Raw genomic sequence first — 26,549 nt, forward strand, 5'->3', positions numbered from 1 at the left:
TATTATAACACAATTGCAAAATCATTGAGAAAATAGTTTGCTCATTGGAATTTCGTATGGACTTATTAATCATTATTTTGGATCATACATCACAAGTCCAGTGGCGGATCAAGAACTTTTCTTTTCATAAGGGAGGGCCCACTGACTAACCTAAGTGTGTGTGTGGTGGGGGGTTGGTGGGGTGGGGGTTGGGGTATTCCAGTCATGCTTCAGTGATTCCTTATATAATCACCCAATTTTTTCCAACGACTTAGTTAGAATAATATTTCGTTTCAGCGTATAAAATATGGCAGTGCCTGTTTTGCCGACTCCCTTCGGGGCTATTTTACCAGCCCCGGTAGAATAGCGATTCATATATAGAGAGTTCTGCTATTTTGCCGATTTTGATTAAGTTAATAAACAGCTGCGCCATGAGCGCATGATACGCCTGACGTCTTGTGTGGAAGTTTTATGCAATAATCATAAATAGTTTCTGAGAAAGTTATTATTATATATTGTTTTTGAGACACGGCGAGACATGTGAAACCCCCAACCCTGTTTTTTTTTTTTAAACTAAATATCACTCAAATGAAATTTTGAATCAAAACCAAAAAGTATACAGATCTTTAGATCTTTAGATTAATATAACAAAAAAGTGTGTAAAGTTTTAAGCAATAATCATAAATTGTATTTGAGATACGGCACAACATGTAAAAAAACCCTCCCCCTTTTTACAAAATACTCAATAACTCAAAAATAAAATTTTGAATCATCACCAAAAAGTATACAGATATTAAGATTAATATAACTAAGAAGTGTTTAAAGTTTTAAGCCATAATCAATAATCGTTTTTGAGATACGGTGCGACATGTGAAAAAAAAACACACCCCTGTTTTAGTTACAAAGTGCCGTAACTCAAAAAGTTTTAATCTTATTTTCACCAAAAAGTATACAGATCATTTGACCATCATAAGAAACAACTATGTTAAGTTTCATGAAATTTGGATAAGTCGTTCTCAAGTTACGGTGTGACAGACAGACAGACAGACGGACGGACGGACGGACAGACGGACATTTGTATACCATAATACGTCCCGTCAAAATTTTGACGGGCGTATAAAAATAACTTAAAATGGACAATATCAAACATGTGAACACTATATAACTCAAGTTTAAACATAAGTGACTCAGTTTAATAAGTAAACCAATACTTTAAAAAAAAAAAACTTATGAAATCACGATGTAGCAATAATCATTTTATACTTTCCAATTAAATCTTACCTGTAAAATGGCGCAAATGTAGTTTTTACAATAGTATCTACATTTATAAAATGAAAATTAAAAACGGGGAATGAGTCAAAGAGACAGAAACCAAATCAAAATATACAATTCAACCAAAGGTCATTGGGTCTATAACACAGCGAACAAGAATGTGTCCAGAGTACACGGATGCCCCACTCGCACTATCATTTTCTATGTTTACTGGACCGTGAAATTGGAATGAATTCTCTAATTTCGCATTAAAATAAGAATGATCTTATCAAAGGGAACATGTATACTAAGTTTCAAGTTGATTGGACTTCAACTTCATCAAAAACTACCTTGACCAAAAACTTTAACCTGAAGTGTAACAGACGGACTGACGGACGAACGAACGGACGCACAGACAAGAAAACATAATGCCCCTCTACTATCGTAGGTGGGGCATTAAAATCACACACCTAGAGGGAGCCCTGAGCAGGCCCCGAAACACAATATTAGATAGATCAAGAATATAGACGCCATTCGACTTTCGTAACTCGCAACTCGACTTTTGTAACTCGCAACTCGACTTTCGTAACTCGCAACTCGACTTTTTTAACTCGCAACTCGACTTTTGTAACTTGCAACTCGACTTTCTCAACTTGCAACTCGATTTTGTTAACTCGCAACTTGATACTCGACAACAAGTGAATCTCAGATAAATTAATTTCAAATCTGATTTATGTTTTAGAAAAATAAAAACTTACCAGGATTTTGAGGTGCACTTTTTTTCATTCCTCCAGAAGGTGCCAAAATAAACTAAGTAGGGAAACAGGTTTGAGAACTTCCCCACAAGTAATAATTCAAGTGAGCAGTATTGATTGAGATAGACAAAAAATGGACAATAGATACCTGACAATAATTGGTGATTTAAACTGCATACATGAGTGGACCATATCAAGGGAAACAAACTGTTTGTTAATCATCTTCTGCAGGGACAAAAAAAAGTGCACAGCAAAATCCAGTTAAATTATGAATTTTCTAAATCTTACAATGCATTTCAATAGACAACTTTCAAGTTCGATGCATTTCCGTCAAAAACTCTGGTTTTAGTGAACATCATTTGTGCGTTTAGGGGCGTCGTCACTTCCATTCCAATGTTGAGAGAGTGGTTGGAAAACTATAATTCTATATTGTACAAATAAGTCGGCAAATTGAATTCTCAAAATTGACAATTGGCACTGCTGTCGTTAGGGAATTGTCACTGAGTATCTACAGAACAACAATTATTTCTAGTTTAGCCTGCACAGTGACAATCACTAGGACGCTTGTTGAACGTTAATAGTGCAGGGATACAGGCAAACCCCTCTATCTGGTAAATGACGTCATAAAGGCGTGTATAATTGATGGTTTTTTTCCGGTGACGGATGAACTCGAAAGTGGTCTATTCTATTTATCTAGGGCAATATGCTATGCCTTAAAACTTTTCCAGATGCACAGGTCTGTCTGTACTCTAACAGAGTAAATTTTGAGGTGAAAATATGGTCACTTTAGCCAAATGGTCCACTGTCATGAACCTTATATTGTATATTTTTTGGCGAACATTTTAAATGTAATTTGGAAATAGCCAATAGAAATCTTTCTTTCTGTGTTGCCCGACACTGCGTAAAGTTTTTCGCGCTGAACCTTTAACATTCACCATTGATTCCGGTTCCTTACCTGGAAGAAGAAGAAGAGGAAGCTGGCAGCAAAAGGGTTGAGGCAACTAGTTTATTATATATAAGGGAGCTACCATTTGATTTTTATGGGGGGGCTAGGATGAAAAATGTTGTCCTGCCTTTTTTTTTTAGTTGTAATCTCTGTCCTGCCTTTTTATTTTTCAGTCTATTCGGTCCTGCCTTTTTTTTTCTTAGCTTATCCGGACTTTTTTACAACAATTGTCATCCTGCCTTTTTTTTTTTGGCAAGTTACTCATCCTGCCTTTTTTTTTTACTCAAAATCCTGTCCTGCCTTTTTTTTTTAAATTTCATCCTAGCCCCCCCATAAAAATCAAATGGTAGCTCCCTAAGTCAGGGACTTTCTAGTAAAACTTAAAGTTTATATGTGTCTCAACATAATATTTTAAGGTCATGAAATGGTTTTTGATAACAATTTAGGTATAATTACAAGTGGATCAGGCAGCATAAAACCAAATTCTTCACAAACATAAAAATCTTCCAACTTCATACTATCTTCATAATAACCTTGCCTTGAACTTTGTCCTAAATCTACTTTCACTTTCACTTTGCCAAAAAATAATCTATAAGCAAAAATACTATTTATACATATCATTTCGTAAAAATGAAGACATATTTCAATCTTGTTTTTTCTACTCTTTATTTTACAATGACATTTGTTTTGATTAATGAGATAACATTATAATTATACGAAAATAAATACGGTTACTATAGAGAAAATATACAAGATGGCGTCGGATCGTGCAGACTCAGTTTTAGAATCTCACAGAACGTCTCTTTTAGAGTTAATTGAAGACAGAAATAAAGCTCTAAATAAGGTTTGAATTCAGAATAGACAGTAAAACTGAAAGATTACATATGCAGGAATAAAAATGCCCGAATAACTCATTAACGTTCACGTTACTGTCGGACTGTTTTACAATAACAACAATAAGTCAACATAAACAACAACACAAGCACCTGTTGCAAACTAAATCTGACAAAGTACATATATATTCAAAGAAGTGCAGCATAAACCCAGCAGACCTTTCAAAATCTGCATATTAATTACCTTTCATAAGACTATATATCCTGCACAATAAATATAAACATACACATTTTAAAAGGCAGTGTCTGGGCAATACACCTTATCGCTATTAGCCTACTAGGCCGGGCGACCCTGCCGCTCGACCTTTTGATGCAAACAACAATCACTTTTCCATTGTGGCGTCCAATATTTTGTTTTATGACGTCAAAATTTTACGGGAACCTGTGTGATATCCAGTAATGGCGGACAAATAGCGATAAGGTGTATACAGCATGCAGGTCATGAGGTATGAAAAGTCAAATTGCCATTCCAAGGCCATGTGTACCGGCATCCAGTTAAATATTAAAATTGCCATTGGTTTGGGAATTAGACATGAAATATAATATGAGGCAGGCATTACCTGTAAATGGGGCCGAAGTTTGTATTATTTTTTTTAATTTAAACATGTTGATGAAAGAAACGAAAATACCGTAAGTTTCCGATATTGGTTGTGACGTTATTTAAGTTATGACGTCATATTTAATGTAAACAAAGAAAGGCTGTTATCCAGGTAATGTTTTTTGCATATCAAACAATTATTAAAAATGATTGGGTGTTGAATTCTTTCCTTTCTTGATATGTTAATAGATTTTATTCAAAGTCTCATGCAAACAAGACCAGAAATGGGAAGAAAACCGGAAACGGAAGTAAATCTGAAAAAAAGTTAACGATTTTGAATTCATTAGTAGAATGAAAAATTCGGGTGTTTTTTTTTTTTTATTTTTCTACCGTAATTGGGGACTTCATCCCCATAATAATATGAGGCAGGCATTACCTGTAAATAGGGACGAAGTCTGTATGAATAATTTTGTTTTAACTTTAATATTTGTTAAAAAAAAAGAATGGGAATACTGTAACGTTCCAATTTTGGTTCTGTTGTTAGGGATTTTAATTGTGACGTTATTTTAGTTATGACGTCATATATGCAATGTAAACATAGAAACGCTATCATCAGGTAACTTTTTTTCAATTCAAGGAATTATTAAAAATGAAATTGGTATTGCGTTCCTTCCTATTTTATACTAGACTGTCAGATAAATATATATTTTACTCAAAGTTTCATACAAATGAGACCCTTAAAAGGAAGTACATTGTAGATTTCTGCGCAGATGCGGGAATTCAAAACATGACATAAAAAGAATGAACGATTTTGAGTTCATTATTTTTAGTACAATGAAAAATTTCGGGAAAATTTTCCCGAATTTTTTTAATTTTTGTTATTGATTTTTCTACTGTTATTGGGGACTTTGTCCCCAAATAATACACTGAAATTAAAGATAATATTGGGATTTTGGGTAATCCTAGACTTGAAAAAACAATACCTTGTATGTATTAGGCCTTTTCCCATTGATTTTTTTTGCCTCCATAAAAAATTATTCTGTTTTTAAGTTTAATTCCTCTTAATTTAAAAATTTCAGGTCTTCTTTTGGCTGTAGTTTCAATTGATTCTCATATTCTTTTATTCAATTGTATTAAACGACTGATTGTTTTGAACAAATTGTTCCAATTCATTATAACTTTGAAATGTTTTCCCCACTCTTCCATTTTAAGAATATTTATTAACTGAGAAAAACTGTTCACTTATATTATTATTATAATTATTACCGGTATATTTAAATATTTCCAAAATTTCTGAGTAGTTTTAATCCATTTATTCACTAGTTGGAACAATTTCCCTCTTATATATATCACACTTCTTTCCCCATCTGGTAGCGCTTTATTATAAAACTGGATGCGGGTACACATAGCCTACGAATGGCAATTTGATCATTCGTACCTGCATGCATGTACGTACTGACACTGGCTTTTAAAAGTATGCGCACCATCAAATGTTAACTAAAAACTACTGAACTAGTCTGCTTATTGATCAGGTGAAAAAAAATCAACTAAAATAGCAGCATAAGATTTTGAGAAGCACATATATATGAGCAGGTGGCATGGGTTAGGGAACAGATAAGAATGAGGGAAAGGGAAACTGTAGTCTGGGGCTGAAAACTGGAGTCAAGGGGTGAGTGAAAATGTCTGGCTGGATAAAATATTTTTTGAAGCCCTAGCTGATAAAGATCAGGTAACAAGGTGTGAATATTACAATGTATTTCATATTTACATATGACTGTAAATTATGAAATTTTGGCTTTTTGATAATTTGGCGGTTTTCTCTCGAAAGGCGTGTGTAATTTTGGTGCTTAGTCTGATTGATGTATTTAATTTTGGCACAGTAGAAGTGACCGAGCTCAACTAAATATTACCCTTTAAATTTTGATTAATGACCTACACAAACTAGAAACAAGAAAAAGTTAACTTTATGAAGCCTTGAAGGATTAAGATATGGATGCAATTGCAAATCATCTCAGGGTTCAAAGTTGAAAGGAAATATGAACATTAGAATCACTTTTTAAAGTCATTTGACACAAGTTTCTTTAAATACTACATTGTAATGTATCAAAATTTTTGATCCAATGCATGCTTATATACTACATGTATCAGAACACTAATTCTAACAGGAAGATTTTTAATTGATTACACATATATGCAGTATTATTGACGAATCAAATTGCATTCAATGGTTGTAGATCACCTTCTAATTCCCTATAAAATTTCAATGTTAAACAAGAAAAAACAGAGCATTTGGAAAGACTAAAAAAAACAGTGAATTGATTTTTTTTCGATTTTTTTATGTGTTCTTATTTGTTAATTAAATTAAGGATGTACTTACTGGTGAGGTTAGGTAAAAATATTAAATTAAGAAGTTAAAATTTATACTATAAGCTGGTAGAGCATCAATTAATGATAAAAATAAGCTAAAAATATTTGTAGGTCATGGACATCCTTTTCGAGATATTTGAGATTTAAAATATGGCGGGAAAAGACTGACTCAGACTTTTACCTTATATTTGCATTGGTATTATTGAGTCTCAAAACAAAAAAAGAAAATTAGAATCTTCTAAAATTTTGGTAAATGACCTTTCATGAGGTATATAGGTTACAATACACCATTAGATTTTATGGGCGCAGCCATTTTATGAGCATGACATGGTATTCAGAATTGAGAGTTTGGCTAATCCTGATTGGTCGATATGTGCGCCCGTTCTTTTTTTATTTAAGAGACTTCGTGCACTCTGCTTTATACAAAAGGCAAAATAAAAATTATTCCGTAGCCCTGAAGGCACTGAGATGACTTTTCAACGCTAGGACAAGACACGTATTTTTAAGGGCAAAATTGATAGGCATGGGAGATAAGTACAAAATACGCTAAGAAAAGCAACGCGAACCTATATTTTTGGGACCAAAAAAATCTGTTCTTATAACTTTTCTTTGATTCTAGAAAGGTTTCGTTAAAAAAATCAACTTTCTAAAGTCTGTATCTCGAAAAAGGCTACCATTGTCGCCAATGGGGAAATTAATTGTTTATTTCAATCTATAATCTTACATGAAAAAATAAATGGGTTTAAAATGAATTACCTCCCTTACACTGCTTAAAAATTATGTATAAAGAAATGTTGTATTGTCTTGAGGTGATAAGCTGTCAAGTTATTTTTGGAAATTTGAGAATTGAGATTAGGACCATATTGCTGTATTATCTTGAGGGAAAGAAAAAAAAATTGAAAAAGGGGGGGAGGTGCATCAAGCTGTGCTTGGTGAAGCAATTTATTTTAAACTTTCAACAGATTTTGTCACATGTACAGTACACTATTTTCATAAATATCACCTGTAAGTATCAAAAAGTGACTTTTTGTCACTTTAAGAGGTTACAATTTAGTGTTATTTCAAATAATGAATATTGTTAATTACGGTTTTTAAATAAAATTACTTTACCATAATCTTACTTTAATATTATGAATATTTTTTAATAATAATACTTTATTCAGAAGCAATACAGCTTATAGAATATACAATTTTACAATATTTTTTGAATGCATCAGTGAAATATAAATACAATAATTATACATAATACATGCATGGTGGAGAATTAAAATAAATTATTATGAGATTCTCTAACAAAACCATAAATTCATAATAACAAAAAATCTAAAAAAAAATTCTTAATCCTATAACATCGATGTTCAAAATTAGTCTTCTTGAATGAACATTAGATGTCAGTGGCGGATCCAGAAATTTTCATAAGTGGGGGCCCACTGACTGACCAAATTTTTTCCCAAAAAGGGGGGGCCCCGTGTCCCCTGGGCCCCCCCCCCCCCTAAGTCCACCTCTGGATGTGATCACATGATGAAAACAATGGTATGACATCTGTCTTTTTTCAATATATTATTTTGACGATTCAATACAACAGACCTGAATAAATAAAGTGTTTACCTCTTTCCCACAAATAAGCAAACTTGGACAATGTATACATTTTTTGTAACCACAGAGTGATAAACAATATTAAAGCAGATTTGTGGCCTTTTTTTTTAATAAAAAGTTGATCCTTAATTTTCATTAGATTTCAGATGAATTATTAATATAGTTGGAGTAAAGTTTAACTCTTCTTAATTTCAAAGAAAGACTTACATTATATATGAATTGTCAGTTTCATTTCATAATTCTGTTAAATATACAAGTGCTCCTTGGTGCAGTTACATTTCACATTGTAAACTTTGAAATATTAAACATTTAATACCTTTGCTTATTTTATACATTTATCATGTATCATTTTAAGTTGTACATGTCATTTACTTTTACACTTATAGTTGTACTAAATATATAAAAGTAGCAATTATAAAATGATAATATGAATTTGATATTTGAAAATCCTTACCTTACTCTGTTAAACTTGTTTGTTGAATTAAAAGCTTTCACTTTGAGTTCTATCATAAAATAGTTATACAATAAAACTAGATAAGAGTTTAAAAAGACCAATATGCATGTAATGTAAATATGTCAACAGTAGTTAAAAGGCTGTAATCAGCCACTTTATATAGTAAATTATATACCTGTAGTTCTCTCTATAAAACCATTATCATGAGTTGTCAGGGAACTTTTCTACAGTTATGTCAATACACTATACAATACATACTATTGATGAACCAATGATTTACTGGGGTAAGGGGGAGTGAAGAGTTTTTCTCCCACAAAATGGCTACCAGTTCTACACCTCAGCCTGAAATCTCAGGACCTGAAAGTGAAATTGATGATGGTGAAGAAAAGCCTAAGGCAAAGAAAAAATTGAGAAAGAAAGTTCAGAAAAAGAGGAAAACACCAGAATTTAAATTTGATTGGCCTAAAAAGAATTATTTTGATGTCAAATATGGAGAAATTGACCCTGTGGTAGGTTTCTAATATTTTATTTTTTTCTGTTATTTCACAGATAGAGTTACTTTTTACCTTTTAAATCATATTTTTTTTAGAATATTTGACAATTTAAATTTTTTTTCTTCAGAAAAATCTTCTTCATCGTATGGTTTATATTGCAAGTCTGAGAAATGAAGAAGCAGATACAGATCAAATAGCAAGTAAGTCTTATTTATTACTTTTTTTCTGACACATGGATACTAAAAGGATAAGACTCAATAGGAAGAAATGGCAACATATTTTTTATTATTTAGCATTTTTTTTATAGGAGATATGTAGTTTGGAGACTTTTTCATTTTATTTAATTCATATGGTAAAAATTGAGTCATTTCACATTGTATATTTTACTCTTGGAAAGAAAGGATTTGTTATGAATAAGGATTTTAATGTCAAATTGCTGGTTACTACACTCTACAGGATGTTAAGCAAGCAGCAATCAAATAATCAAGCTCTCTAAACAGAGGTACCTAAAATTAATAGTAGATAAAAACATATATATAGAAAAATGATGCGAGGCTTGAAGTGACTTTTCTGTTTTTTCTTTAAATTTATATGTAATATATACTTTTTCAGAATAATACATATGTAAATAAATTTAATTATGTTACAAACACCATTATTAACCTTTCGGTTACTAAGGTTTAGAAATTAGATTTTAAATATTTATTACAACACTTTTTAAGAACAAGCATGTAGAAGAATGTTATTGTATAGAGCAATATTTATTATTGATGACACTTTCTTTAAAAATTGCAAAGTTATGTGTGATAACAGAGAGAAAACAGAAAAAACAAATGTTAAAATGCTTTCTAAAAAAAGGAAAAGAAAGCAATTTCCGCACTTTGGTCGGTTTGTTGTCTCTTTGAATGTTTGACATATATATTCCCTATTTCCATTCTCAATTTTAAACATATGTATTTTGTCTAATTTAAGCTTTTATTTTATGTGATTTGATTATTCATGACAGAATATATTACCAAATTGAAGATATATGAGATTTTGATTTAAAAGATAAAAGATTTGTTTGAATTGTTTAAACAATTGATTGAGCAATTCCTTGTAAATAAATATTATTTCACACTTAAACATACAGTTACTAAAAATTGTGCTGTTTACATTGCCCTTTTGTTATTTGGACAGAGATGTTTTAATATAAACAAAATTATTGGAAATAATTTAAAATGCAAAATTATCAATATCCATTATTATGATAACCTACTAAATGCTTTTAATACAAATGCTTTTTATTGCTATTTTCTTAAATTTTGCTCTGTTCTTTTTTTGTGTTAATTTTCCATCTCCTGTGACTCTAATTAGACTGGCTTTTCTCAGTTGAATAGTGTCAGATTTATAATGCCACTAGAAAATATTAATGACTTTGCCTATTAAAATGGTAGAAAATTCCATCAAGTTTTCAAAACCATAGAATATCAATAAATCCTAACACTTTCCAATTTTGATTACAAAAGAAATTGATAATGCAACAGTGCCTTCTTGTAAATTGTCAACATTTAAATTGTATATAACAGTGTTTATAAATGAAAGTATATGGAAATGTTGACTTAGCACGTCATTTTGTAAATCTTTGAAGTTTCCAGGTTATGTTTTCAAATTGATTGTTGCAGTAGGTCTGACCTCATTATCTATTGACTTGTCTAGGAGTATTTTCTTATGTTTTTTTGAAAAGACATCAATTTATGTTTCTATAAAATCTTGATTATATACATGGAATTGCAGAGGAGAGGGCCATCCAAAAACCCTTTTTAATACCATATAGTTCAAGTTTAATTATAAGCATTTCATTTACCAAAGTTATTTGGAAACAGGATTTTTTTTTTATTTCTTTTTAAGAACTTTTGGACAGATTGATACTACATGTATCTGCTCATTGAGCTTTGTGGTCCAATATTTTGAACATTGAGATTTGGTAGTGTGTTTGTTCAATAGACACTTATTCTAGTTTACTGTAAAACCCTGTGTTTTGATATGAGAACCAATACAAGAAGCCCTTCTAAATACAAAATTGTATAGTCTATTGCATTTATTTGTAGATTATCATGAAAATTTGAAGAAGAACTTGGAGAGTGCACAGCAGTACTCAGAACATGTTTCAATAACAGGACTTCTCCTTGTATATACCAAACACATTGTTCATATTGTAGAGGTAAGGTTTCTAAATTAACACAATAACTTTTTTTATATATTTAGTATAATTTACAGTTTTATTTCCTTTTGGCTTATATATACATGTGTGTGATGTTAGTGTCACAAACTTCCATATTAGAGCTGTTCACCAATTTGGAGCATCAGCCGCCTTCTATAAATTTTGAAATTATTTTCATCAAATTTAATCTACCCTGAGTATACTATTGATTATTTATTTGCCTCAATGATGTTGAGTGGCAGTACTGGTATAGGAGTACTGCTTGTGTCTATGTAACTGTCCTTGTGTGAATGAATTTTGAAGCCAATAACCCTATTGCAATATGATCCGGTTTGGAGATGCATGTAGGAGAGATTGACCTTAAATAGGCTTCAGTATCACTGAACTAGTATATATATTTATTTAGGGGCCAGCTGAAAGACGCATTGGGGTGAGGGAATTTCTCGCTGCTTTGAAGACAAGTTGATGACCTTCTGCTGTTTCTGCCCTATGGTCGCATTGTTGTCTCTTTGACACATTCCCCATTTCAATTCTCAATGTTATTTATGCCATAAGATGAAGATTATATGATCCATATTTCATACTCAGTGGCATGATACAGTTTTAAACGACTGCAAGTACTATGTCAAAGTTCATAGATAGATTTATAATAATCAATCTTTGAAATTATCTTATTTGTACTCAGTTAGTCTATAGGGCAGTATATGTAACAGCTTCCTACAAAAGTAGTTCTTTGTGACCAATTTGTTATGCTTTTTAATTTACCAAGTTTTAACCCCCATCTGCATTCTGTTATTAAATATGCCAATTCATTTTTAGAAGATTTTTACAATGATTAACTAATCATTTAAAATAAATACAGTGGCGGATCCAGAACTTTTTTTAAGGGTTGGGGGAGGGTGCTTACACGAATAATGTTTCAAATCCTGATTCAGTAGATTTTAACAATGAAACATTTTTTTCTTATAAAAAGAATAGTGATGTACTGAAAAAAAAAAATATTTTTGTCATTTCTAAATACCACACATACATTAGATACTAAAACTTCCTACATTAAAAACCTAATACTTTAAACGAATATGCTTTACATTTCATGATAAACCACTATCCATTTTGTATTCATTGAATAAGTGTACAAATAACATATAACTAATTTTTAATTGGTTTTAATCCTCAAATCTATGATTCCAAGCTTAAATATTGATTATATGAAAAAGTAACAAAAAGAACATTTTGAATTATCTCCCTCTATTTAGATGGTTTTTAAAAAAATAGCAATAAAAGTTTTAAAAGTATTTATAATTTGTTTTAAATATTCCTATGAAGTTAAATAAATCTGTTTTAAAAGTATTTGATGAATGTTTCAGGAGAATTATTAAGTTCTCTTCTTGTTTTTGCAAGAATTTCGTAACTTAGAAACCAAATAAAAATTCTGATCCCAGTTGATACTCTTCAAAAAAATAAATCTTGTAGGTACCGTTTCAGGTTAAAATCGCGTTACTAGTGAAAAAAAATATTTGGCCTGTCTCATTGAAGACAGAATATTAATAGAAGGGAAAGGGAAGAATGAAACATAACTATGTAAGAGTTTTTAGCAACAAAATGTTTTACCTATGACTGAACTAAACTGTTTACCTTATATTGTCATTATCTGTATTAAAATTATAATGACTGTATAAACGGTACTTTTATTATATTTAAGGCTGCTTACACATCTAAACCTTTTTTGGAGATTCTGGGAGACCATGCAGGTCCTATTTATTACCAATTTGTTAATTAATCAGTCTTTAAAAAGTGGTTGTGGTACGATTTCCAATGAGACAACTTTTCACAAGAGCCCAAATGACACAGAAATTAAGAACTGTAGTTCACAGTATGGTCTTCAACAATGATCAAATCCCATACCCCAAAGTCATCTATAAAAAGCCCAAAATGACAAATTTCAAACAAGAAAACTAATGGACTACTTTATGTACAATAAAATGTGTTTTTCAAACTTTTTTTACAGACAACAACAGAGATGTTAAGAGAGGTAATCAAAGACAGTAAAAAGAATATGGAAGCCAGTAATGGCCTTTTTTCACAAGTGAAAATTCTTGTGATATCACATGACATTCCTGAACGACTTTACCAGAACTGGATGTTTAAAACACTTGAAATACAGTCTGCTCGACTTGACTCTTATGACAGTTCAGAATCTACAGATAAGATTGTGTTAGATTGTCTCATACAACTACTCAAACTAGGAAACCATGTGGCCAAAATACCCAAAGTAAGTGATTATGTGCCAGATAGACTATGTTTTCCAAAAGATGCTATCTTGAAAAGCATTGTCATTTATGATAAAAATAGATATAGGACATGAAAAGTGATGTATCATTGATACATTGACCATCATATCCAATTTACAGTTGAAAAACATTAGTCTATGCCATTTTTTTATTGGACAATTATTTAACCATATTTTGTATTACAGATATATGTAATGCATATCACACATTTCATCTAGGAAAACAATTTAATATGATAACAAAAATAACTACATAATGAAAAAAACTTAATGTATTTACTTGTTATTTCAGGGAAATTTCAAGAATTCATTTGATCAGTTGCATTCTAAATGTGCAGATTTATTGCCACAGCAAGGTAATATTTTAATGGCCTATATGTAACTTGGACATAAAGATTTGTCTGTGAATTGAATCCTTTCACAATCTGTGTTTGAGTTTGTTTCTAGATGTCAAATAAGATTTAATTTTACCACTATAATCCTCTTCTATAATACAGAATTCACTTGAAACAGTTCAGTCCCTTTCCCAATCAATACAGCCTAATTAAGTATTATAATTTTAGGCCTTTTTCTCTAAATTTTTCACTCTGACAGTCCGTTTGTTTTTGTCAAACCTTCGACTTTATTAGAAAAAGCAAGACTAAAGGATCCTACATTTCGGCGTCAGCCATGTTGGCAGTGTCCAAAAATATTCCCTCTATGGTTCAAGTTTTTATACGACCGCAAAAATTTTGGTCGTATACTGATATCATCAGGGGCGGATTTAGTCGGGGGCGTGGCGGGCGTGCGCCCCCCCTAAAATTTGCAAAGCATTGGTTGACTTCAACATATTTAAGTATCAGAAGAGACCATTCAATCTTTTTTAACATTCAAAGTATATATAAAACAGTCAGTTTCACAGAATCAACGTGATTACTAATCAACTGACCTACGCTTTATCAAAGTTCTATCAATAATTTGAAAGGAATGTGTCAAACGCGGAGCTGCGTTTGATGACAGATATAATCGGTTTTCAGCTGTTAAAGTGAAAACAGCTATAACATTGTGTTTGCGGTTTTTATAATCAATTTTTTTGATAATCGAAGTTCCAAAACATCCCTAAATCACTTTCACAATTTCATCATGACACAGTCCAGAAAACACTCGGCAGGTGAGATTCTTTTATAATATCCGTAATGAAAGATAGAAATACTGTTTTAAGCGAAGGGTTAGTTTATTAACTTGTATCTCTGTGTCTATATTTATTTCTCCCTTGAAACCTAAATATTTAGCCGAATTCTGTACCGTATTACCGTATGCTTGGGATCCCAAGTAAACAAAAATATCTGCGTAAATGCATCTCATTTTGATTTTAGTTGTTTGTGGTGAACACAGTGAAGTCTGGCACGACCTCCGAAAATCAAAAACGTAAAAAACAGATAGTATGAAAGGACAATTAAAAATCGCTGTTAAAAGTAGAACTTTTCGTTTGAAAAATATATTGGTTAGGTGAGCAATTGTGATCTGTCTCGTCTCACTTTGCGTCCGTCTGTCCGCCCGTCTATCTGTAGATTGTTGTCAGGTGTGGATTAAGGCTGTTTCAGCTTTAAACTTGAATTCCTCGCTTATTTTAACACACAATAGTTCGAGCTATCTACATTTCACCCCTTAAGAAGAATATTTCAATAATTTTACCTAAAAAAACCTCCAAAAATTTTTCGCATCGCTCCGCTCGGCGAAAATTAAAATTTGCGCCCCCCCTAACTGAAAATCCTGGATCCGCCCCTGATCATGTTAGCGTCGTTGTAGTCATCTTCCGAAGACATTTGGTTTTTGCACTCTAACTCTAGTAAAAGTTTAAAGAAATCTATGAAATTTTAACACAAGGTTTATGACCACAAAAGGAAGGTTTGGATTGATTTTGGGAGTATTGGTCCCAACAAATTAGGAGCCAAAAGGGGCCAAAATTAAACTTTGTTTGATTTCATCTAAAAATGAATTATTGGGGTTCTTTGATATGCCAAATCTAACCATGTATTCAGATTCTTAATTTTTGGTCCTGTTTTCAAATTGGTCCACATAAAGGTCCAAAGGGTCCAAAATTAAACTTAGCTTGATTTTTTTTAACAAAAATTGAATTCTTCGGGTTCTTTGATATGCTAAATCTAAACATGTACTTAGATTTTTGGTTTTGGGCCCAGTTTTCAAGTTGGTCCAAATTGGGGTTCAAAATTATTATATTAAGTATTGTACAATAGCAAGAAATTTTCAATTGCACAGTATTGCGCAATAGCAAGAAATCTTTAATTGCACAGTATTGCCCACGAGCAAGAAATTTTCAATTGCACAGTATTGTGCAATAGCAAGAAATATCTAATTGCACAATATTGCGCAATAGCAAGAAATATTCAATTGCACAGTTTTGCGCAACAACAAGAAATATTCATTGCCCACGAGCAAGAAATTTTCAATTGCACAGTATTGTGCAATAGCAAGAAATATCTAATTGCACAATATTGCGCAATAGCAAGAAATATTCAATTGCACTGTTTTGCGCAACAACAAGAAATATTCAATTACACAGTATGGTCCCGTTTTCAAATTGGTCTACTTTAAGGTCCAAAGGGTCAAATATTAAACTCTGTTTGATTTCAACAATAATTGAATGTATGGGGTTCTTCAATACACTGAATCTAACCATGTATTTAGATTTTAATATTTGGGCTCGGTTATCAAATTGATCCGCATTGATGTCTAAAGTGTCTAAAATTGAACATTATTTGAATTCTTGGGGTTCTATGATATGCTGAATCAAACCATGTATTTAGATTTTGGATATTGGGCCATAAAAGGTAAATGTCCAATTAAAATTTTTAAGTTTTAAGTTTAAATTCTTAGACCACATTCATTCTGTGTCGGAAACCTATATTGTGTCAACTATTTAATCACAATCCAAATTCAGAGCTGTATCAAGCTTAAATTTTGTGTCCATACTTGCCCCAACTGTTCAGGGTTCCACTTCTGCGGCCGTATAAAGCTGCACCCTGCAGAGCATCTGGTTGAAGTTTTAATAACTTTCTTAAATAAACTATACTTGATTTCTACCAAACTTGGACAGAAGCTTGCTTATGATCATTATATAGTATCCAGAAGTAAATTTTTACTTTTAAATGGACTTAGATGTTCTGCCAGGAAACAACACTTTCACTCTGTGGTTAAGGTTTTTTAAATTTTAATAACTTTCTTAAACTATTTGGGATTTGTACCATACTTGGACAGAAGCTTGTTTATGATCAAAAGTTAGTATCTAGATGAATATCTTTATTGATTGTTTTCCTCATTTTTGTTGAATCTGTGATTAACAGAAAAGTCGGCGAGACACTTGGTTCCACGGAATCCTTGCAATTTTTTTTGTCTCTCAATCTGTCATTTTAAATCCCCGATGGACAAAGTCAAAGGCGACTTGAGGTTTGCACTTAGTCCATCTGTCTGTCCATCTGTTAGTCTGCCAAATCAGTTTTCCACACTCTTTGCCTTCGTGTTTGGTATATTGATTTATCGTGATAAGTTACAGATCATGTTCAAATTTGGTATGGGTCTGATAAATTTGTGCAGAGTTATGGTCCATGGACAGAAAATTCCCTCAAAAATTCAGTTTTCTGCATTCTTTTTCCTTATGCTTAATATTAATTTAATTATCAATTAATTGATATATTGATTAATGAGGACAAGTTACAGATCAAAATTAATTTTTTTTCTCGGTATGATGAGATTGTACAGAGTTATGGTTCTTAGACTTAGAACAATCACTCTAATAATCCGTTTTCCACACTTTTTTGTCATGCTTGAAGATATTGACATGATAATTGCTATATAGATTCATCATGACAAGTTACAAACCAAGTTTGAATTTTGTTTCGCCAGGTGATTTTGTGCATAGTTATAGTCCTTTGACTTAGAAAATTCACTTAATAATCAGTTTTCCAGACTTTTTAGTTATAGATCAAGTTATCGTTTTGTTCAAGTGCAATTAATTTTTAATCGTTATGGAACTATGTATTGCCATGCAATACTCTTTGAATGCTTGTTTTCTCTGCTCTAGCAATTGTCAGTCTGTCTGTTCATCTATTATTTTTTCTTTTCTGTTCTAGCAATGCTACACTTTTTACTGGAGGAAGATGATTGTTCTATGATGACAGTAAAAGAATATTTAAACATGTATGAACAACCATATGATGTTGTATTAGATAGTGGTAAGTTTTTTATGTCTATAGGAGTATAGGTGTTATTTTAGTATGTGCTTTAGTCTTATGACATGTCTGGTAGATAATGATGCAATGTTTAAGTCATTCTAAAAGGTTGATTTGAAGGTTGAAGGAAATATCTCTCAGTTTTTGAATTAAAGAAAAGGTGATTTCTGGTTTGACAAAAGCTGTATGAACATTTGTGAACATTAGGTCCTATTTAAGATAGTTGCATTGTTACCTTGAAATGATATTCAAGTTGACCATTTGATACAAAACAAAAAATAGGTCAAGAACCTGTAATTTGAAATCTTATTAGCCTATACTTATTTAAGGTTTACAGTATAGGACAGTGTTTTAATCTAAAAGGAATGACATCAGAAAATGAAAATCCATTGCTTACATAAATTCATATTGTTCAATCAGCTGTTTTGAAGCAAGATTAATGATTTTCAAACATAATAAAGCATAACCATATTTTTTTTACCTTTTACATCGTACATGTACCAATTGTTTTTTTTTAATCCTGCAATCAGCCTTGTATTGTACAAATAACAGGTGCACAAATAATTTTTTGCTTTATTTGTTAGTGTAAAATATAAAATTTATTTGAAAATGCTTTCCTCCAGTTTCTAAAGCTCATACAAATAAATTTTATATTTTCTGACAATGTACATATATTGTATATAATTATATTCATCAAGGGATGTTTTTTTATGTGCTGATTTTCATATTTATTTATAAAGGAGTCAGTTATCAACAAATTTTCAAAGTAAGAAAAACAAACCATGTAAAAGCAAGGATTGAAAAACTTTATAGCTTAATTATCAAAGCAATCAACAGTGATAAGAAACTGCTGAGATGAAAAGAAAATTTTAACAAAAGAGAATTATTTGGAAGTAATAAAAGAATTTATATGAAGAAAAATAGTGAACAATAACTTTTTTGTAAAGAGTATACAATGGTTTCTCATACATAAACAACTTTCACATTCATGCATATTCCAGTACATTTTGTATGTTGCAATACTTTAAACAGTTGTCATTACTCATTCATAAAAAAGGACTGAATTGTTCCAAATTTGATCAATAATGGACCGATTGATGAGAGATCCACAGTTTTCATTACCCCTAGATTTATAAGGAGGAACAGGGTAAAATCTGTATGTTGTGTATAATTATATATTTGATTATAGCCCATGTATTAATGTATTGTCTTTCTTGTTTTATTACAAACAGAAGGTAAAGAAATGATTGCACATCCCACACATAGTCGAATGTTTACACTTACTGTAAAGGACTAACATTAACTTGTATTACTAACATATAGTATTTGTAGGTAGAAAAAAAATCATTTCACTATTGTCTATTCCATATAAATTAAACAATATATACGTAAAAAAAAACAAGAGCTAAGTGAAGAAATACACCTCATATGCATTCTGGAAAAGTGTTAAAACCTATGAATATTATTTACTGGTAAGGTATAGATACTTTTTACCCTGAAAACATATGTAAAATTTAAAAAAATAGTTAAAACCCTCTAAAAGTAAGAAAATGTAGTCTGGTTATTTTTTTCTTTCTAACAGAAGTTATGTGTCTCAGGTGCTTATTCTATTTCACTACTATACTGCATAATTCTATTCTTGGATACCTGGTAATAACACAAAACTGTTCTTTGGAAAATTGAAAAATTTATATTTTATTTACTATCTTGGTCTGTATTCTTATTGAGAAAGTTATACTTAAGAAAGGAACAGTGTTTAAGACGGTACCTATCACTACAGGGAGATAACTCTGTACAGTCAGCTTAACGTTTTAATTAAGTTGTGTTGTAAAAGGAATATTAAGCTTCTGAATTATCATAATTGGTGTTTGTCAAATTGCTATATAACCAGTATAATTTTTCTAACAAAACTGTTGGTTCAAAATTTTTTTAATTTTTATACTTTTGTTTCAGTGTCTTGACAAAATTTTATGAAAATTAAACGAGCCAAATTTATTTTAGTGAAAGTGTTGAGTACCACCTTAAGATATTATATATAGAATTGTCAATGTGTTAATTAAAATGATAACCGTATTGTCTCACTCCCTTCGAATGTTTTTTTCAGTAATCAATTTATTTACAGAATAGTGTGACTATTTATGTATTATATATATCCGAGTGTGGAATTTTCTTGCTGTGTTGAAGACCAATTGGTTGTCTTGAGCTCTGTTCTGCTCAGGTTGTTGTCTCTTTGACACATTACCTATTGCCATTCTCAATTTGTGTATTTTATATCTCATTATTCTGAATCTGGCAGTGATATTGCAGCAATAGCAATTAATTAACCATAATTTGTTGCCCATTGTTCAACAATCTCTGTAAATATCATAACCCATCATTTCCTGTTTTTAGAATTTGCATAATGTACTTTTCATTATTAACGGCAAATATCCATGCAAATTCTGACGGTAACATTGACATTTGTGATTGATTAAAGTTTTCATGATAGTTAAAGCAAATGAATACTATTGAATAGAGATAATGCTATAAGAATTAATGAATCTAAATGAGGCTTATCAGTGTCAACTGTTTTATTTCTGTTAGGAGCCAATTTGAGTGCTAAATACATATTATCTATTGGAAAAGGAAACCCATAGTCAATAAAAAGCTTCTGTCAGAAATATGCTGGATGATTGATGAAGTTCCTAAAAATTATCAAATGTATTTGTAAATGAATATATGTTAAAAGCATTTTGGTTACTATTGGAACCTTTTAAAACCATAACTTATCTTTTATTTTGAAGATAAAAGATGCTAGCATCCGAAACCAAACCTAATAGCCTGTCTAAAAAAGAATTAACTATTAGAAAACTTGTTGAGGAAAAGTAATAATTTAAATCAGACATAACACCAGTTGTCTCCCTTTGTATTATGTACACACTTTTATGTTGCAGTGATTGAAGGACATGAAGTGCCATACTGAACCCACATTAGTATATATGTAAATGACCATAATAATGAGATAATTATTAATAGTTTGATTTCCATCTCACCTACTGACTTTAATATAATAAACTAATTATTTCTAAAGTTGAAAATGCATTGTTTATAAAAAAATGTTCTATTTCATTATGATAATTATGAGTATTAGGCTGTGGCAATTATGTTAACGTTGCACATATCAACACAGATTTCTCTTAAATAGTCTTATTTTTATATAAATGTTATGAATATTTAAAACATTTAGTGTTAGTTTACATTAGAAAGGTTTAAAGATATGTATGTATTGTTAGAGAAGATTGCCATTAAAGGCTGATATCTAAAGTGAAATAGAAAATAATGAGAGCAAGTCGTAATAAAATCAGGAACAAGGAAAGACAAAAAACAACCAAATTTTAATTTAAGGAGATATTCACCACAAAATTTTTTTAATGGTGTATAAATATGAACCTCTGACTCAAAGATCACAAGATAACAGACCACAGGAAAATCATGCCACTTTACCTGGATGCAATATTCTTAATCTAATTGCAAGTTGACCAATCTTACTGCCAATTACCTGGTTGTAATGGTAAGTTGACCAATCTTACTGCCAAATGTTGCTTGGCAGAGTATCATTGGTCTGACCTAGCTGTCATTCAACATTTGAGAAGTTGAAATTCAATATCCTTTTAAGAAATTTTAGGTTCTTGATTTGCAATTTCTTTCCTATATTTAAGCTAAATAGAAGTTATATTCTATCAAGTTTAATTTTTTTTGTGAGAATAAGTTTTTACACAGGTTGAAATTCATTGTTTGAAACTGCATAAAAAGTTGGGATATATAAAATCTTTAATTTGACGGTCTTAATTATTGTCTTTTAAAAAACTTCAAATTTAAAAAATGTTGTGACATTTGTGCAAAAACTGTTCCAGGATATGTTTCTTTAAAAAGTTACATTCAAGAAGTTACTGAGAAAATAAATGAAAAACAGCAAGTCTTCAAAGTGCATGTTGAAATATGATTTATTTATTGTAGTATTGTAGTATATTATAATTAAGGAATCCTGACATTTAAATGCATGATCTTTAATTAAGACTGTATAGTTGTCCTGCTTCCAATTTACACCTTATAGATATAATATGCATCAATCAAAAAAAAATAACCAATGAATTAGTTATGTGTTAACCAGTAAATTATAATAGTGAGTTTAGTCAGAGATTACATGGGAGAGAAAGAATGGAATACAATATTAATTGAGGTCCAATATTTTAACCTATCAGAAATGCCTGGCTTTTATAGTTATATTCATAAAGTCTAGTAAAATTGTCAGCATACACTGTCATTTTTAATTTATGAAGAAATCAACATCAAATACATGTAGTTGATACAATATTACAATGAATGATGTAGAAATTAAATCTCTTATGTTTTTTTATGTTTGTGTGGGTTTTTTAAAGATTTTATCTGTATCAATTTAATTTGGAAAATTTAATTTATATCGTTTATAAAAAAAATCATTTAGTGGTGTTCATATTATATAAGTTCATTTGACCCATATTATATAAGTTTGTTTAATCAATATTTTTATTTTTTCAGAACTAGTGTGGCCACTTCCAACCAGACTGTTCCCATACAACTAATTTTGAAAATGAATGTTCATCCTGAATCTGTGATAATTGCTGCCGTCCAGACATAGAAATCTTTGTTTACTTTATTCAAAGTGGAGAAAAGTACACTGTAAACTTCTAAATAAAAAACTTGTTATTCAACCTTATGCAGTTAGGGGAATCATTAATGTGTTAGTTTTTTGGAACTTTAGAAACTTGTCAAAATGGCATTAAGTATTCAATGATTACTCTATTTTGACATGATTACTTTGATATGAAATAATTCAACAACTTATGCGCTCAGTTCATACTAAAGGTGAGACATTTACCTTCATAAAGAGTATTATATTTATTAAGAAAGAAGTACCCTTTTTGAAGATATTTGTTCTCTGGTCTTCATTGTATATTGTATAAACTCATTTGCAGGATAAACTGAAAAGTTGATACTTTGGATTCATTAATATTCATTGGATACTAATTTTGTGTATTTTTTGGGTACAAGGAAACCAAGAAGTTTCAAAATGTTTAATGAATTACAAATTTCTAAAGGAATCTATGCAGTCTTTTCTAAAACCATGGTATTGAATAGCCACTAAATTAAAGGTTTTCCTAAATACACGAAAAATTGGTATCCAAGAAAATAAATATATTCACAGTACTGAGTAGGCATTTTCAGCTCAAAATTCCCCAATTCAGTTCCAACCTTCTATAAGCTGGTATTTTAAAGAATGATTCCTTTTGTGCACTTTAAATTGTATAAGTTGAGCATATTTTATTGTTGTTACATAATACCATATGGAAATATATACACATTTTTTTTTAATAAATATTTTATTTCCTGACTTGTTTTATCAATTATAAGATATATACAATTTAAAAGAGTCATTGGACGAAGTCTAAACCAGGTATATTGTATGGCAACATCAAGAAGGTAGCTAAGGTACCTATTAAATTTGTGAATTCAACTCCTATTAAAAGTCTCTGTAATTTCTCAGGAAGATGTTGAAGTTCAATATTGAACCTGCTTTAATGGAATTTGTTTGAAGATTTTTAATCCTTTTCACAGTCTTGGGAACTTAGTCCCCCTTTCTCAAGTAAAAGTACATAAAAACTATATGTATAATCTGTGTTTGTTAAAATCACATCACACCAAAGTGATATCACTAAGGTCATCTGTATAATATTTGGAGGTAAAGCAAAGGTAAAAAAAATCAGAAACATGACCTGGACCTTGACATTCAGCCTTGACATAAATTTTCTGGTATGGGTAATGTATACTAAATCAATTTCCCTGTTATTTAAAACATTTTCCACAAGTTTTATAACTTAAAAATCATTGTAAGAAACACTATCTTTTAACGTTGAAAGTGACTTTTTTTTTTAGTAGAAGATACAATTTTACATTCATTTTCTTACCAATAACAAAAGAGTAAAGACCTACAAATGTTCTCTGAATAATTAATTCATGCATTTTGTGTTATTTGTATTAATTGTAAATATTTCTTGAAATAAGATTTCCTTTTTTCGAGCATGCGACTTTTGTAGCAGAAAGCTCAACATGGAGATAGTGATATGGTGGCTTTCATGGTTCAGTGACTACTTGAACGAAAAAAAAGTTAAAGATTTTTTGTATTCTTTAAAATTCCTCTCTTGCTATAAGTAATAGGATAACTATATTTGGTATGTGCGTACCCTTCAAGGTCCTCATGCCCGTCAGACAGTTTTGACTTGACCTCCACCTCATTTTATAGATCAGTGAACAAGGTTTAGTTTTCATGGTTAAGTCCATGTCTCAGATACTATAAGCAATAGGTTTCCTATAATAATATTTGGTGTATGTAATGATTGTAAGGTGCACATTTCCAACTGGCAGGTGTCATCTGACCTTGACCTTATTTTCATGGCTCATTGGTTATGTTTTGTGTTTTGGTCTGTTTTTTCTGATACTGTATGCAAAAGTTCTACTATATTTGGTGTATGTAATGATTGTAAGGTGTACACGTCCAGCTTGCAGGTGTCATCTGACCTTGACTTCATTTTCCTGATTCAGTGGTTATAGTTAAGTTTTTGTCTATTATTTTAATACTGTATGCCATAGGTCAACTATATTTTGACATGTACATGTCAGTTTGATATGTTTCATTTAACCTTGACCTCAATTTTATGGTTCATTGGCAATCATTGCTCAATGTATTTTTGTTTTGTTTTCTAGTCTGTTTTTCTAATACTTTAGCAATAGGATAACTATATTTGGTGTATGGAATGACTGTAATGTTTATATGTCTGTTTGGCAATTATCATCTGACTGATCTCATTTTCACTGTTCATTGGTCAATCTCAAGTTTTCCTTGTTTAGTTTATTTCGTAGATACAATATGCAAAAGGTAAACTATATTTAAAACATGTAATGATTGTAAGGTGTACATGTCTGTCTGGCAGCGTTCATCTGACCTTGGCTTTATTTTCATGGTTCATTGATCAATGCTAAGTTTTTCTGGTTAAGTTTATTTCCTCAATTTGCATTAGATCAACTATATCCAAAGCATATTTGGTGTATGGAATGATTGTAAGGTGTACATGTATTTCCATTTTTGTTTATTTGACCCTGACCTCTTTTTCTTAGGGAGCTACCATTTGATTTTTATGTTGGGGCTAGGATGAAAAGTTTTGTCCTGCATTTTTTTTTAGCTGTAATCTCTGTCCTGCCTTTTAATTTTTTACTCTGTTCGGTCCTGCCTTTTTTTTTTGTTTATCCTGACTTTTTTTTACCTAAATTGTCGTCCTGACTTTTTTTTTGCAAGTGTCTCATCCTGCTTTTTTTTACTCAAAACTCCTGTCCTGCCTATTTTTTTCAAATTTCATCCTAGGCCCCCCCCCCCCCCCCCCCCCCCATAAAATCAAATGGTAACTCCCTTAGATCATGTTAAATTGATAGGATAGTTGTAGACTAGTAAAGCTTTACATTTCGGACTATCAACACAATATCAAATGGCCAGTGAGATATTTCAAGTGTGATGTTAATAATTCTGTGATAATTCGATAATTCCAAAACAACAGACTCAATCTACCTCTATCTGAGAATTTTTCTCTAATTTGACTTTATTCTATGACAAATGACAACAGGCTGAGCTTTTGATAAATCGAATGATGATTCTGTCTTGGCTGTACTACTATCTATGAAATTGATTAATTAGTCATTTATGAAGCTTTGTATTAGAATATATTTAAAATAAGATTGCAAAAAGCTGTATTGTTCAACTGTTCATATTGTTGCCCGGTGAAAATGTCTTTAAAAGATTTAGCCGATTATTGATTTGTCTTAAATATATAACTAATCACTATCAAAATCCTTGATTTGTGTCTGTAACATACAGGTGATGGGAAATATTTGATTGTCATAAATACTGATATTGTAAACCTCCGAGTAATTGGCAGAAAATACATACCATAGTAACGGATTTTAAATAAAAGGTTTCTACGAAGTGTAGCTGTTTATATTTTATGGATACAACTGTTGACGTAAAATACGTAGAACATGATATAAAGAACTTGGTCACGAACCTTGGAGGACTTTGGCCGATGCATTCATTTTCAATCAGTAAACATGGGATTAGTTTGTTGTAAAAATTCTTTTAAAACTGGTGATTACTTAGGTCCTGGAGGCAAATCGTTGACAGGTGCTTTTTTGGCCAATATTGGCGAGATACATTCGTCTTTCGTGTTTGGAATGGAAGATAAAACACAGACACAAACAAATGAATCTACGAAGCCTGATATACAGAACCATGATGATACGGTGATAACAATAAACCACAATTGTGCCAGCCAACATCGGCTTCATCGTTCACTACAGCGATTAAATTCATCAAGCATGCCACCTATAGAAGTTTAGAATCAACATATATTCCTTAAAGTTAATATGGTACATTTCGGGAATTAGTTATAGGAACGAAAAATTCTTGTTCATAACCTAATGCTTCACATGT

At 31.0% G+C, this 26,549-nt stretch overlaps 2 protein-coding genes across 4 annotated transcripts in view; one reads left to right on the forward strand and one right to left on the reverse strand.

The window, feature by feature from the left end:
• Positions 1 to 8,878, reverse strand: part of LOC134725339 (indoleamine 2,3-dioxygenase 2-like) — a 22,645-nt gene extending 13,767 nt beyond the window's left edge. The window contains exon 1 of one of the 2 annotated variants that reach the window (XM_063589070.1): positions 8,780 to 8,878. Coding sequence is in view for 1 of the 2 variants with exons in the window: in XM_063589069.1 (XP_063445139.1) it covers positions 3,388 to 3,447 (60 nt within the window). In the remaining variant the exon portion in view is untranslated. Of the gene's footprint in view, positions 1 to 3,387; positions 3,485 to 8,779 lie in introns of those variants that run through there. The other variant, XM_063589069.1, reaches the window with a different exon arrangement.
• Positions 3,661 to 23,405, forward strand: LOC134725340 (testis-expressed protein 47-like). 2 transcript variants are annotated; one of them, XM_063589072.1, is made up of 7 exons: positions 3,661 to 3,775; positions 9,401 to 9,473; positions 11,364 to 11,476; positions 13,485 to 13,748; positions 14,059 to 14,122; positions 17,897 to 17,998; positions 22,553 to 23,405. In XM_063589072.1, the coding sequence occupies exons 1-7, from the start codon at positions 3,686 to 3,688 to the stop codon at positions 22,594 to 22,596; spliced, it is 750 nt and encodes a 249-aa protein (XP_063445142.1). In that variant the 5' UTR covers positions 3,661 to 3,685; the 3' UTR covers positions 22,597 to 23,405. The 2 variants fall into 2 exon arrangements, with proteins under 2 accessions (XP_063445142.1, XP_063445141.1); XM_063589071.1 differs by lacking the exon at positions 3,661 to 3,775 and adding an exon at positions 9,044 to 9,288.
• The last annotated feature ends 3,144 nt before the right edge of the window (positions 23,406 to 26,549 follow it).

This window comes from Mytilus trossulus, chromosome 7 (genome assembly GCF_036588685.1).
Source record: "Mytilus trossulus isolate FHL-02 chromosome 7, PNRI_Mtr1.1.1.hap1, whole genome shotgun sequence".
Taxonomy (NCBI): Eukaryota; Metazoa; Mollusca; class Bivalvia; order Mytilida; family Mytilidae; genus Mytilus; species Mytilus trossulus.

What these genes read in the sequence shown, in the direction of transcription:
- LOC134725340 (XM_063589071.1), top strand. Translation starts at nt 9,097, where the DNA reads ATGGCTACCAGTTCTACACCTCAGCCTGAAATCTCAGGACCTGAAAGT. An exon ending in ATGGAGAAATTGACCCTGTG is followed by an intron (nt 9,289 to 9,400) that starts GTAGGTTTCTAA and finishes TTTTTTCTTCAG; the next exon opens with AAAAATCTTCTTCATCGTAT. An exon ending in ATGTGGCCAAAATACCCAAA is followed by an intron (nt 13,749 to 14,058) that starts GTAAGTGATTAT and finishes TTGTTATTTCAG; the next exon opens with GGAAATTTCAAGAATTCATT.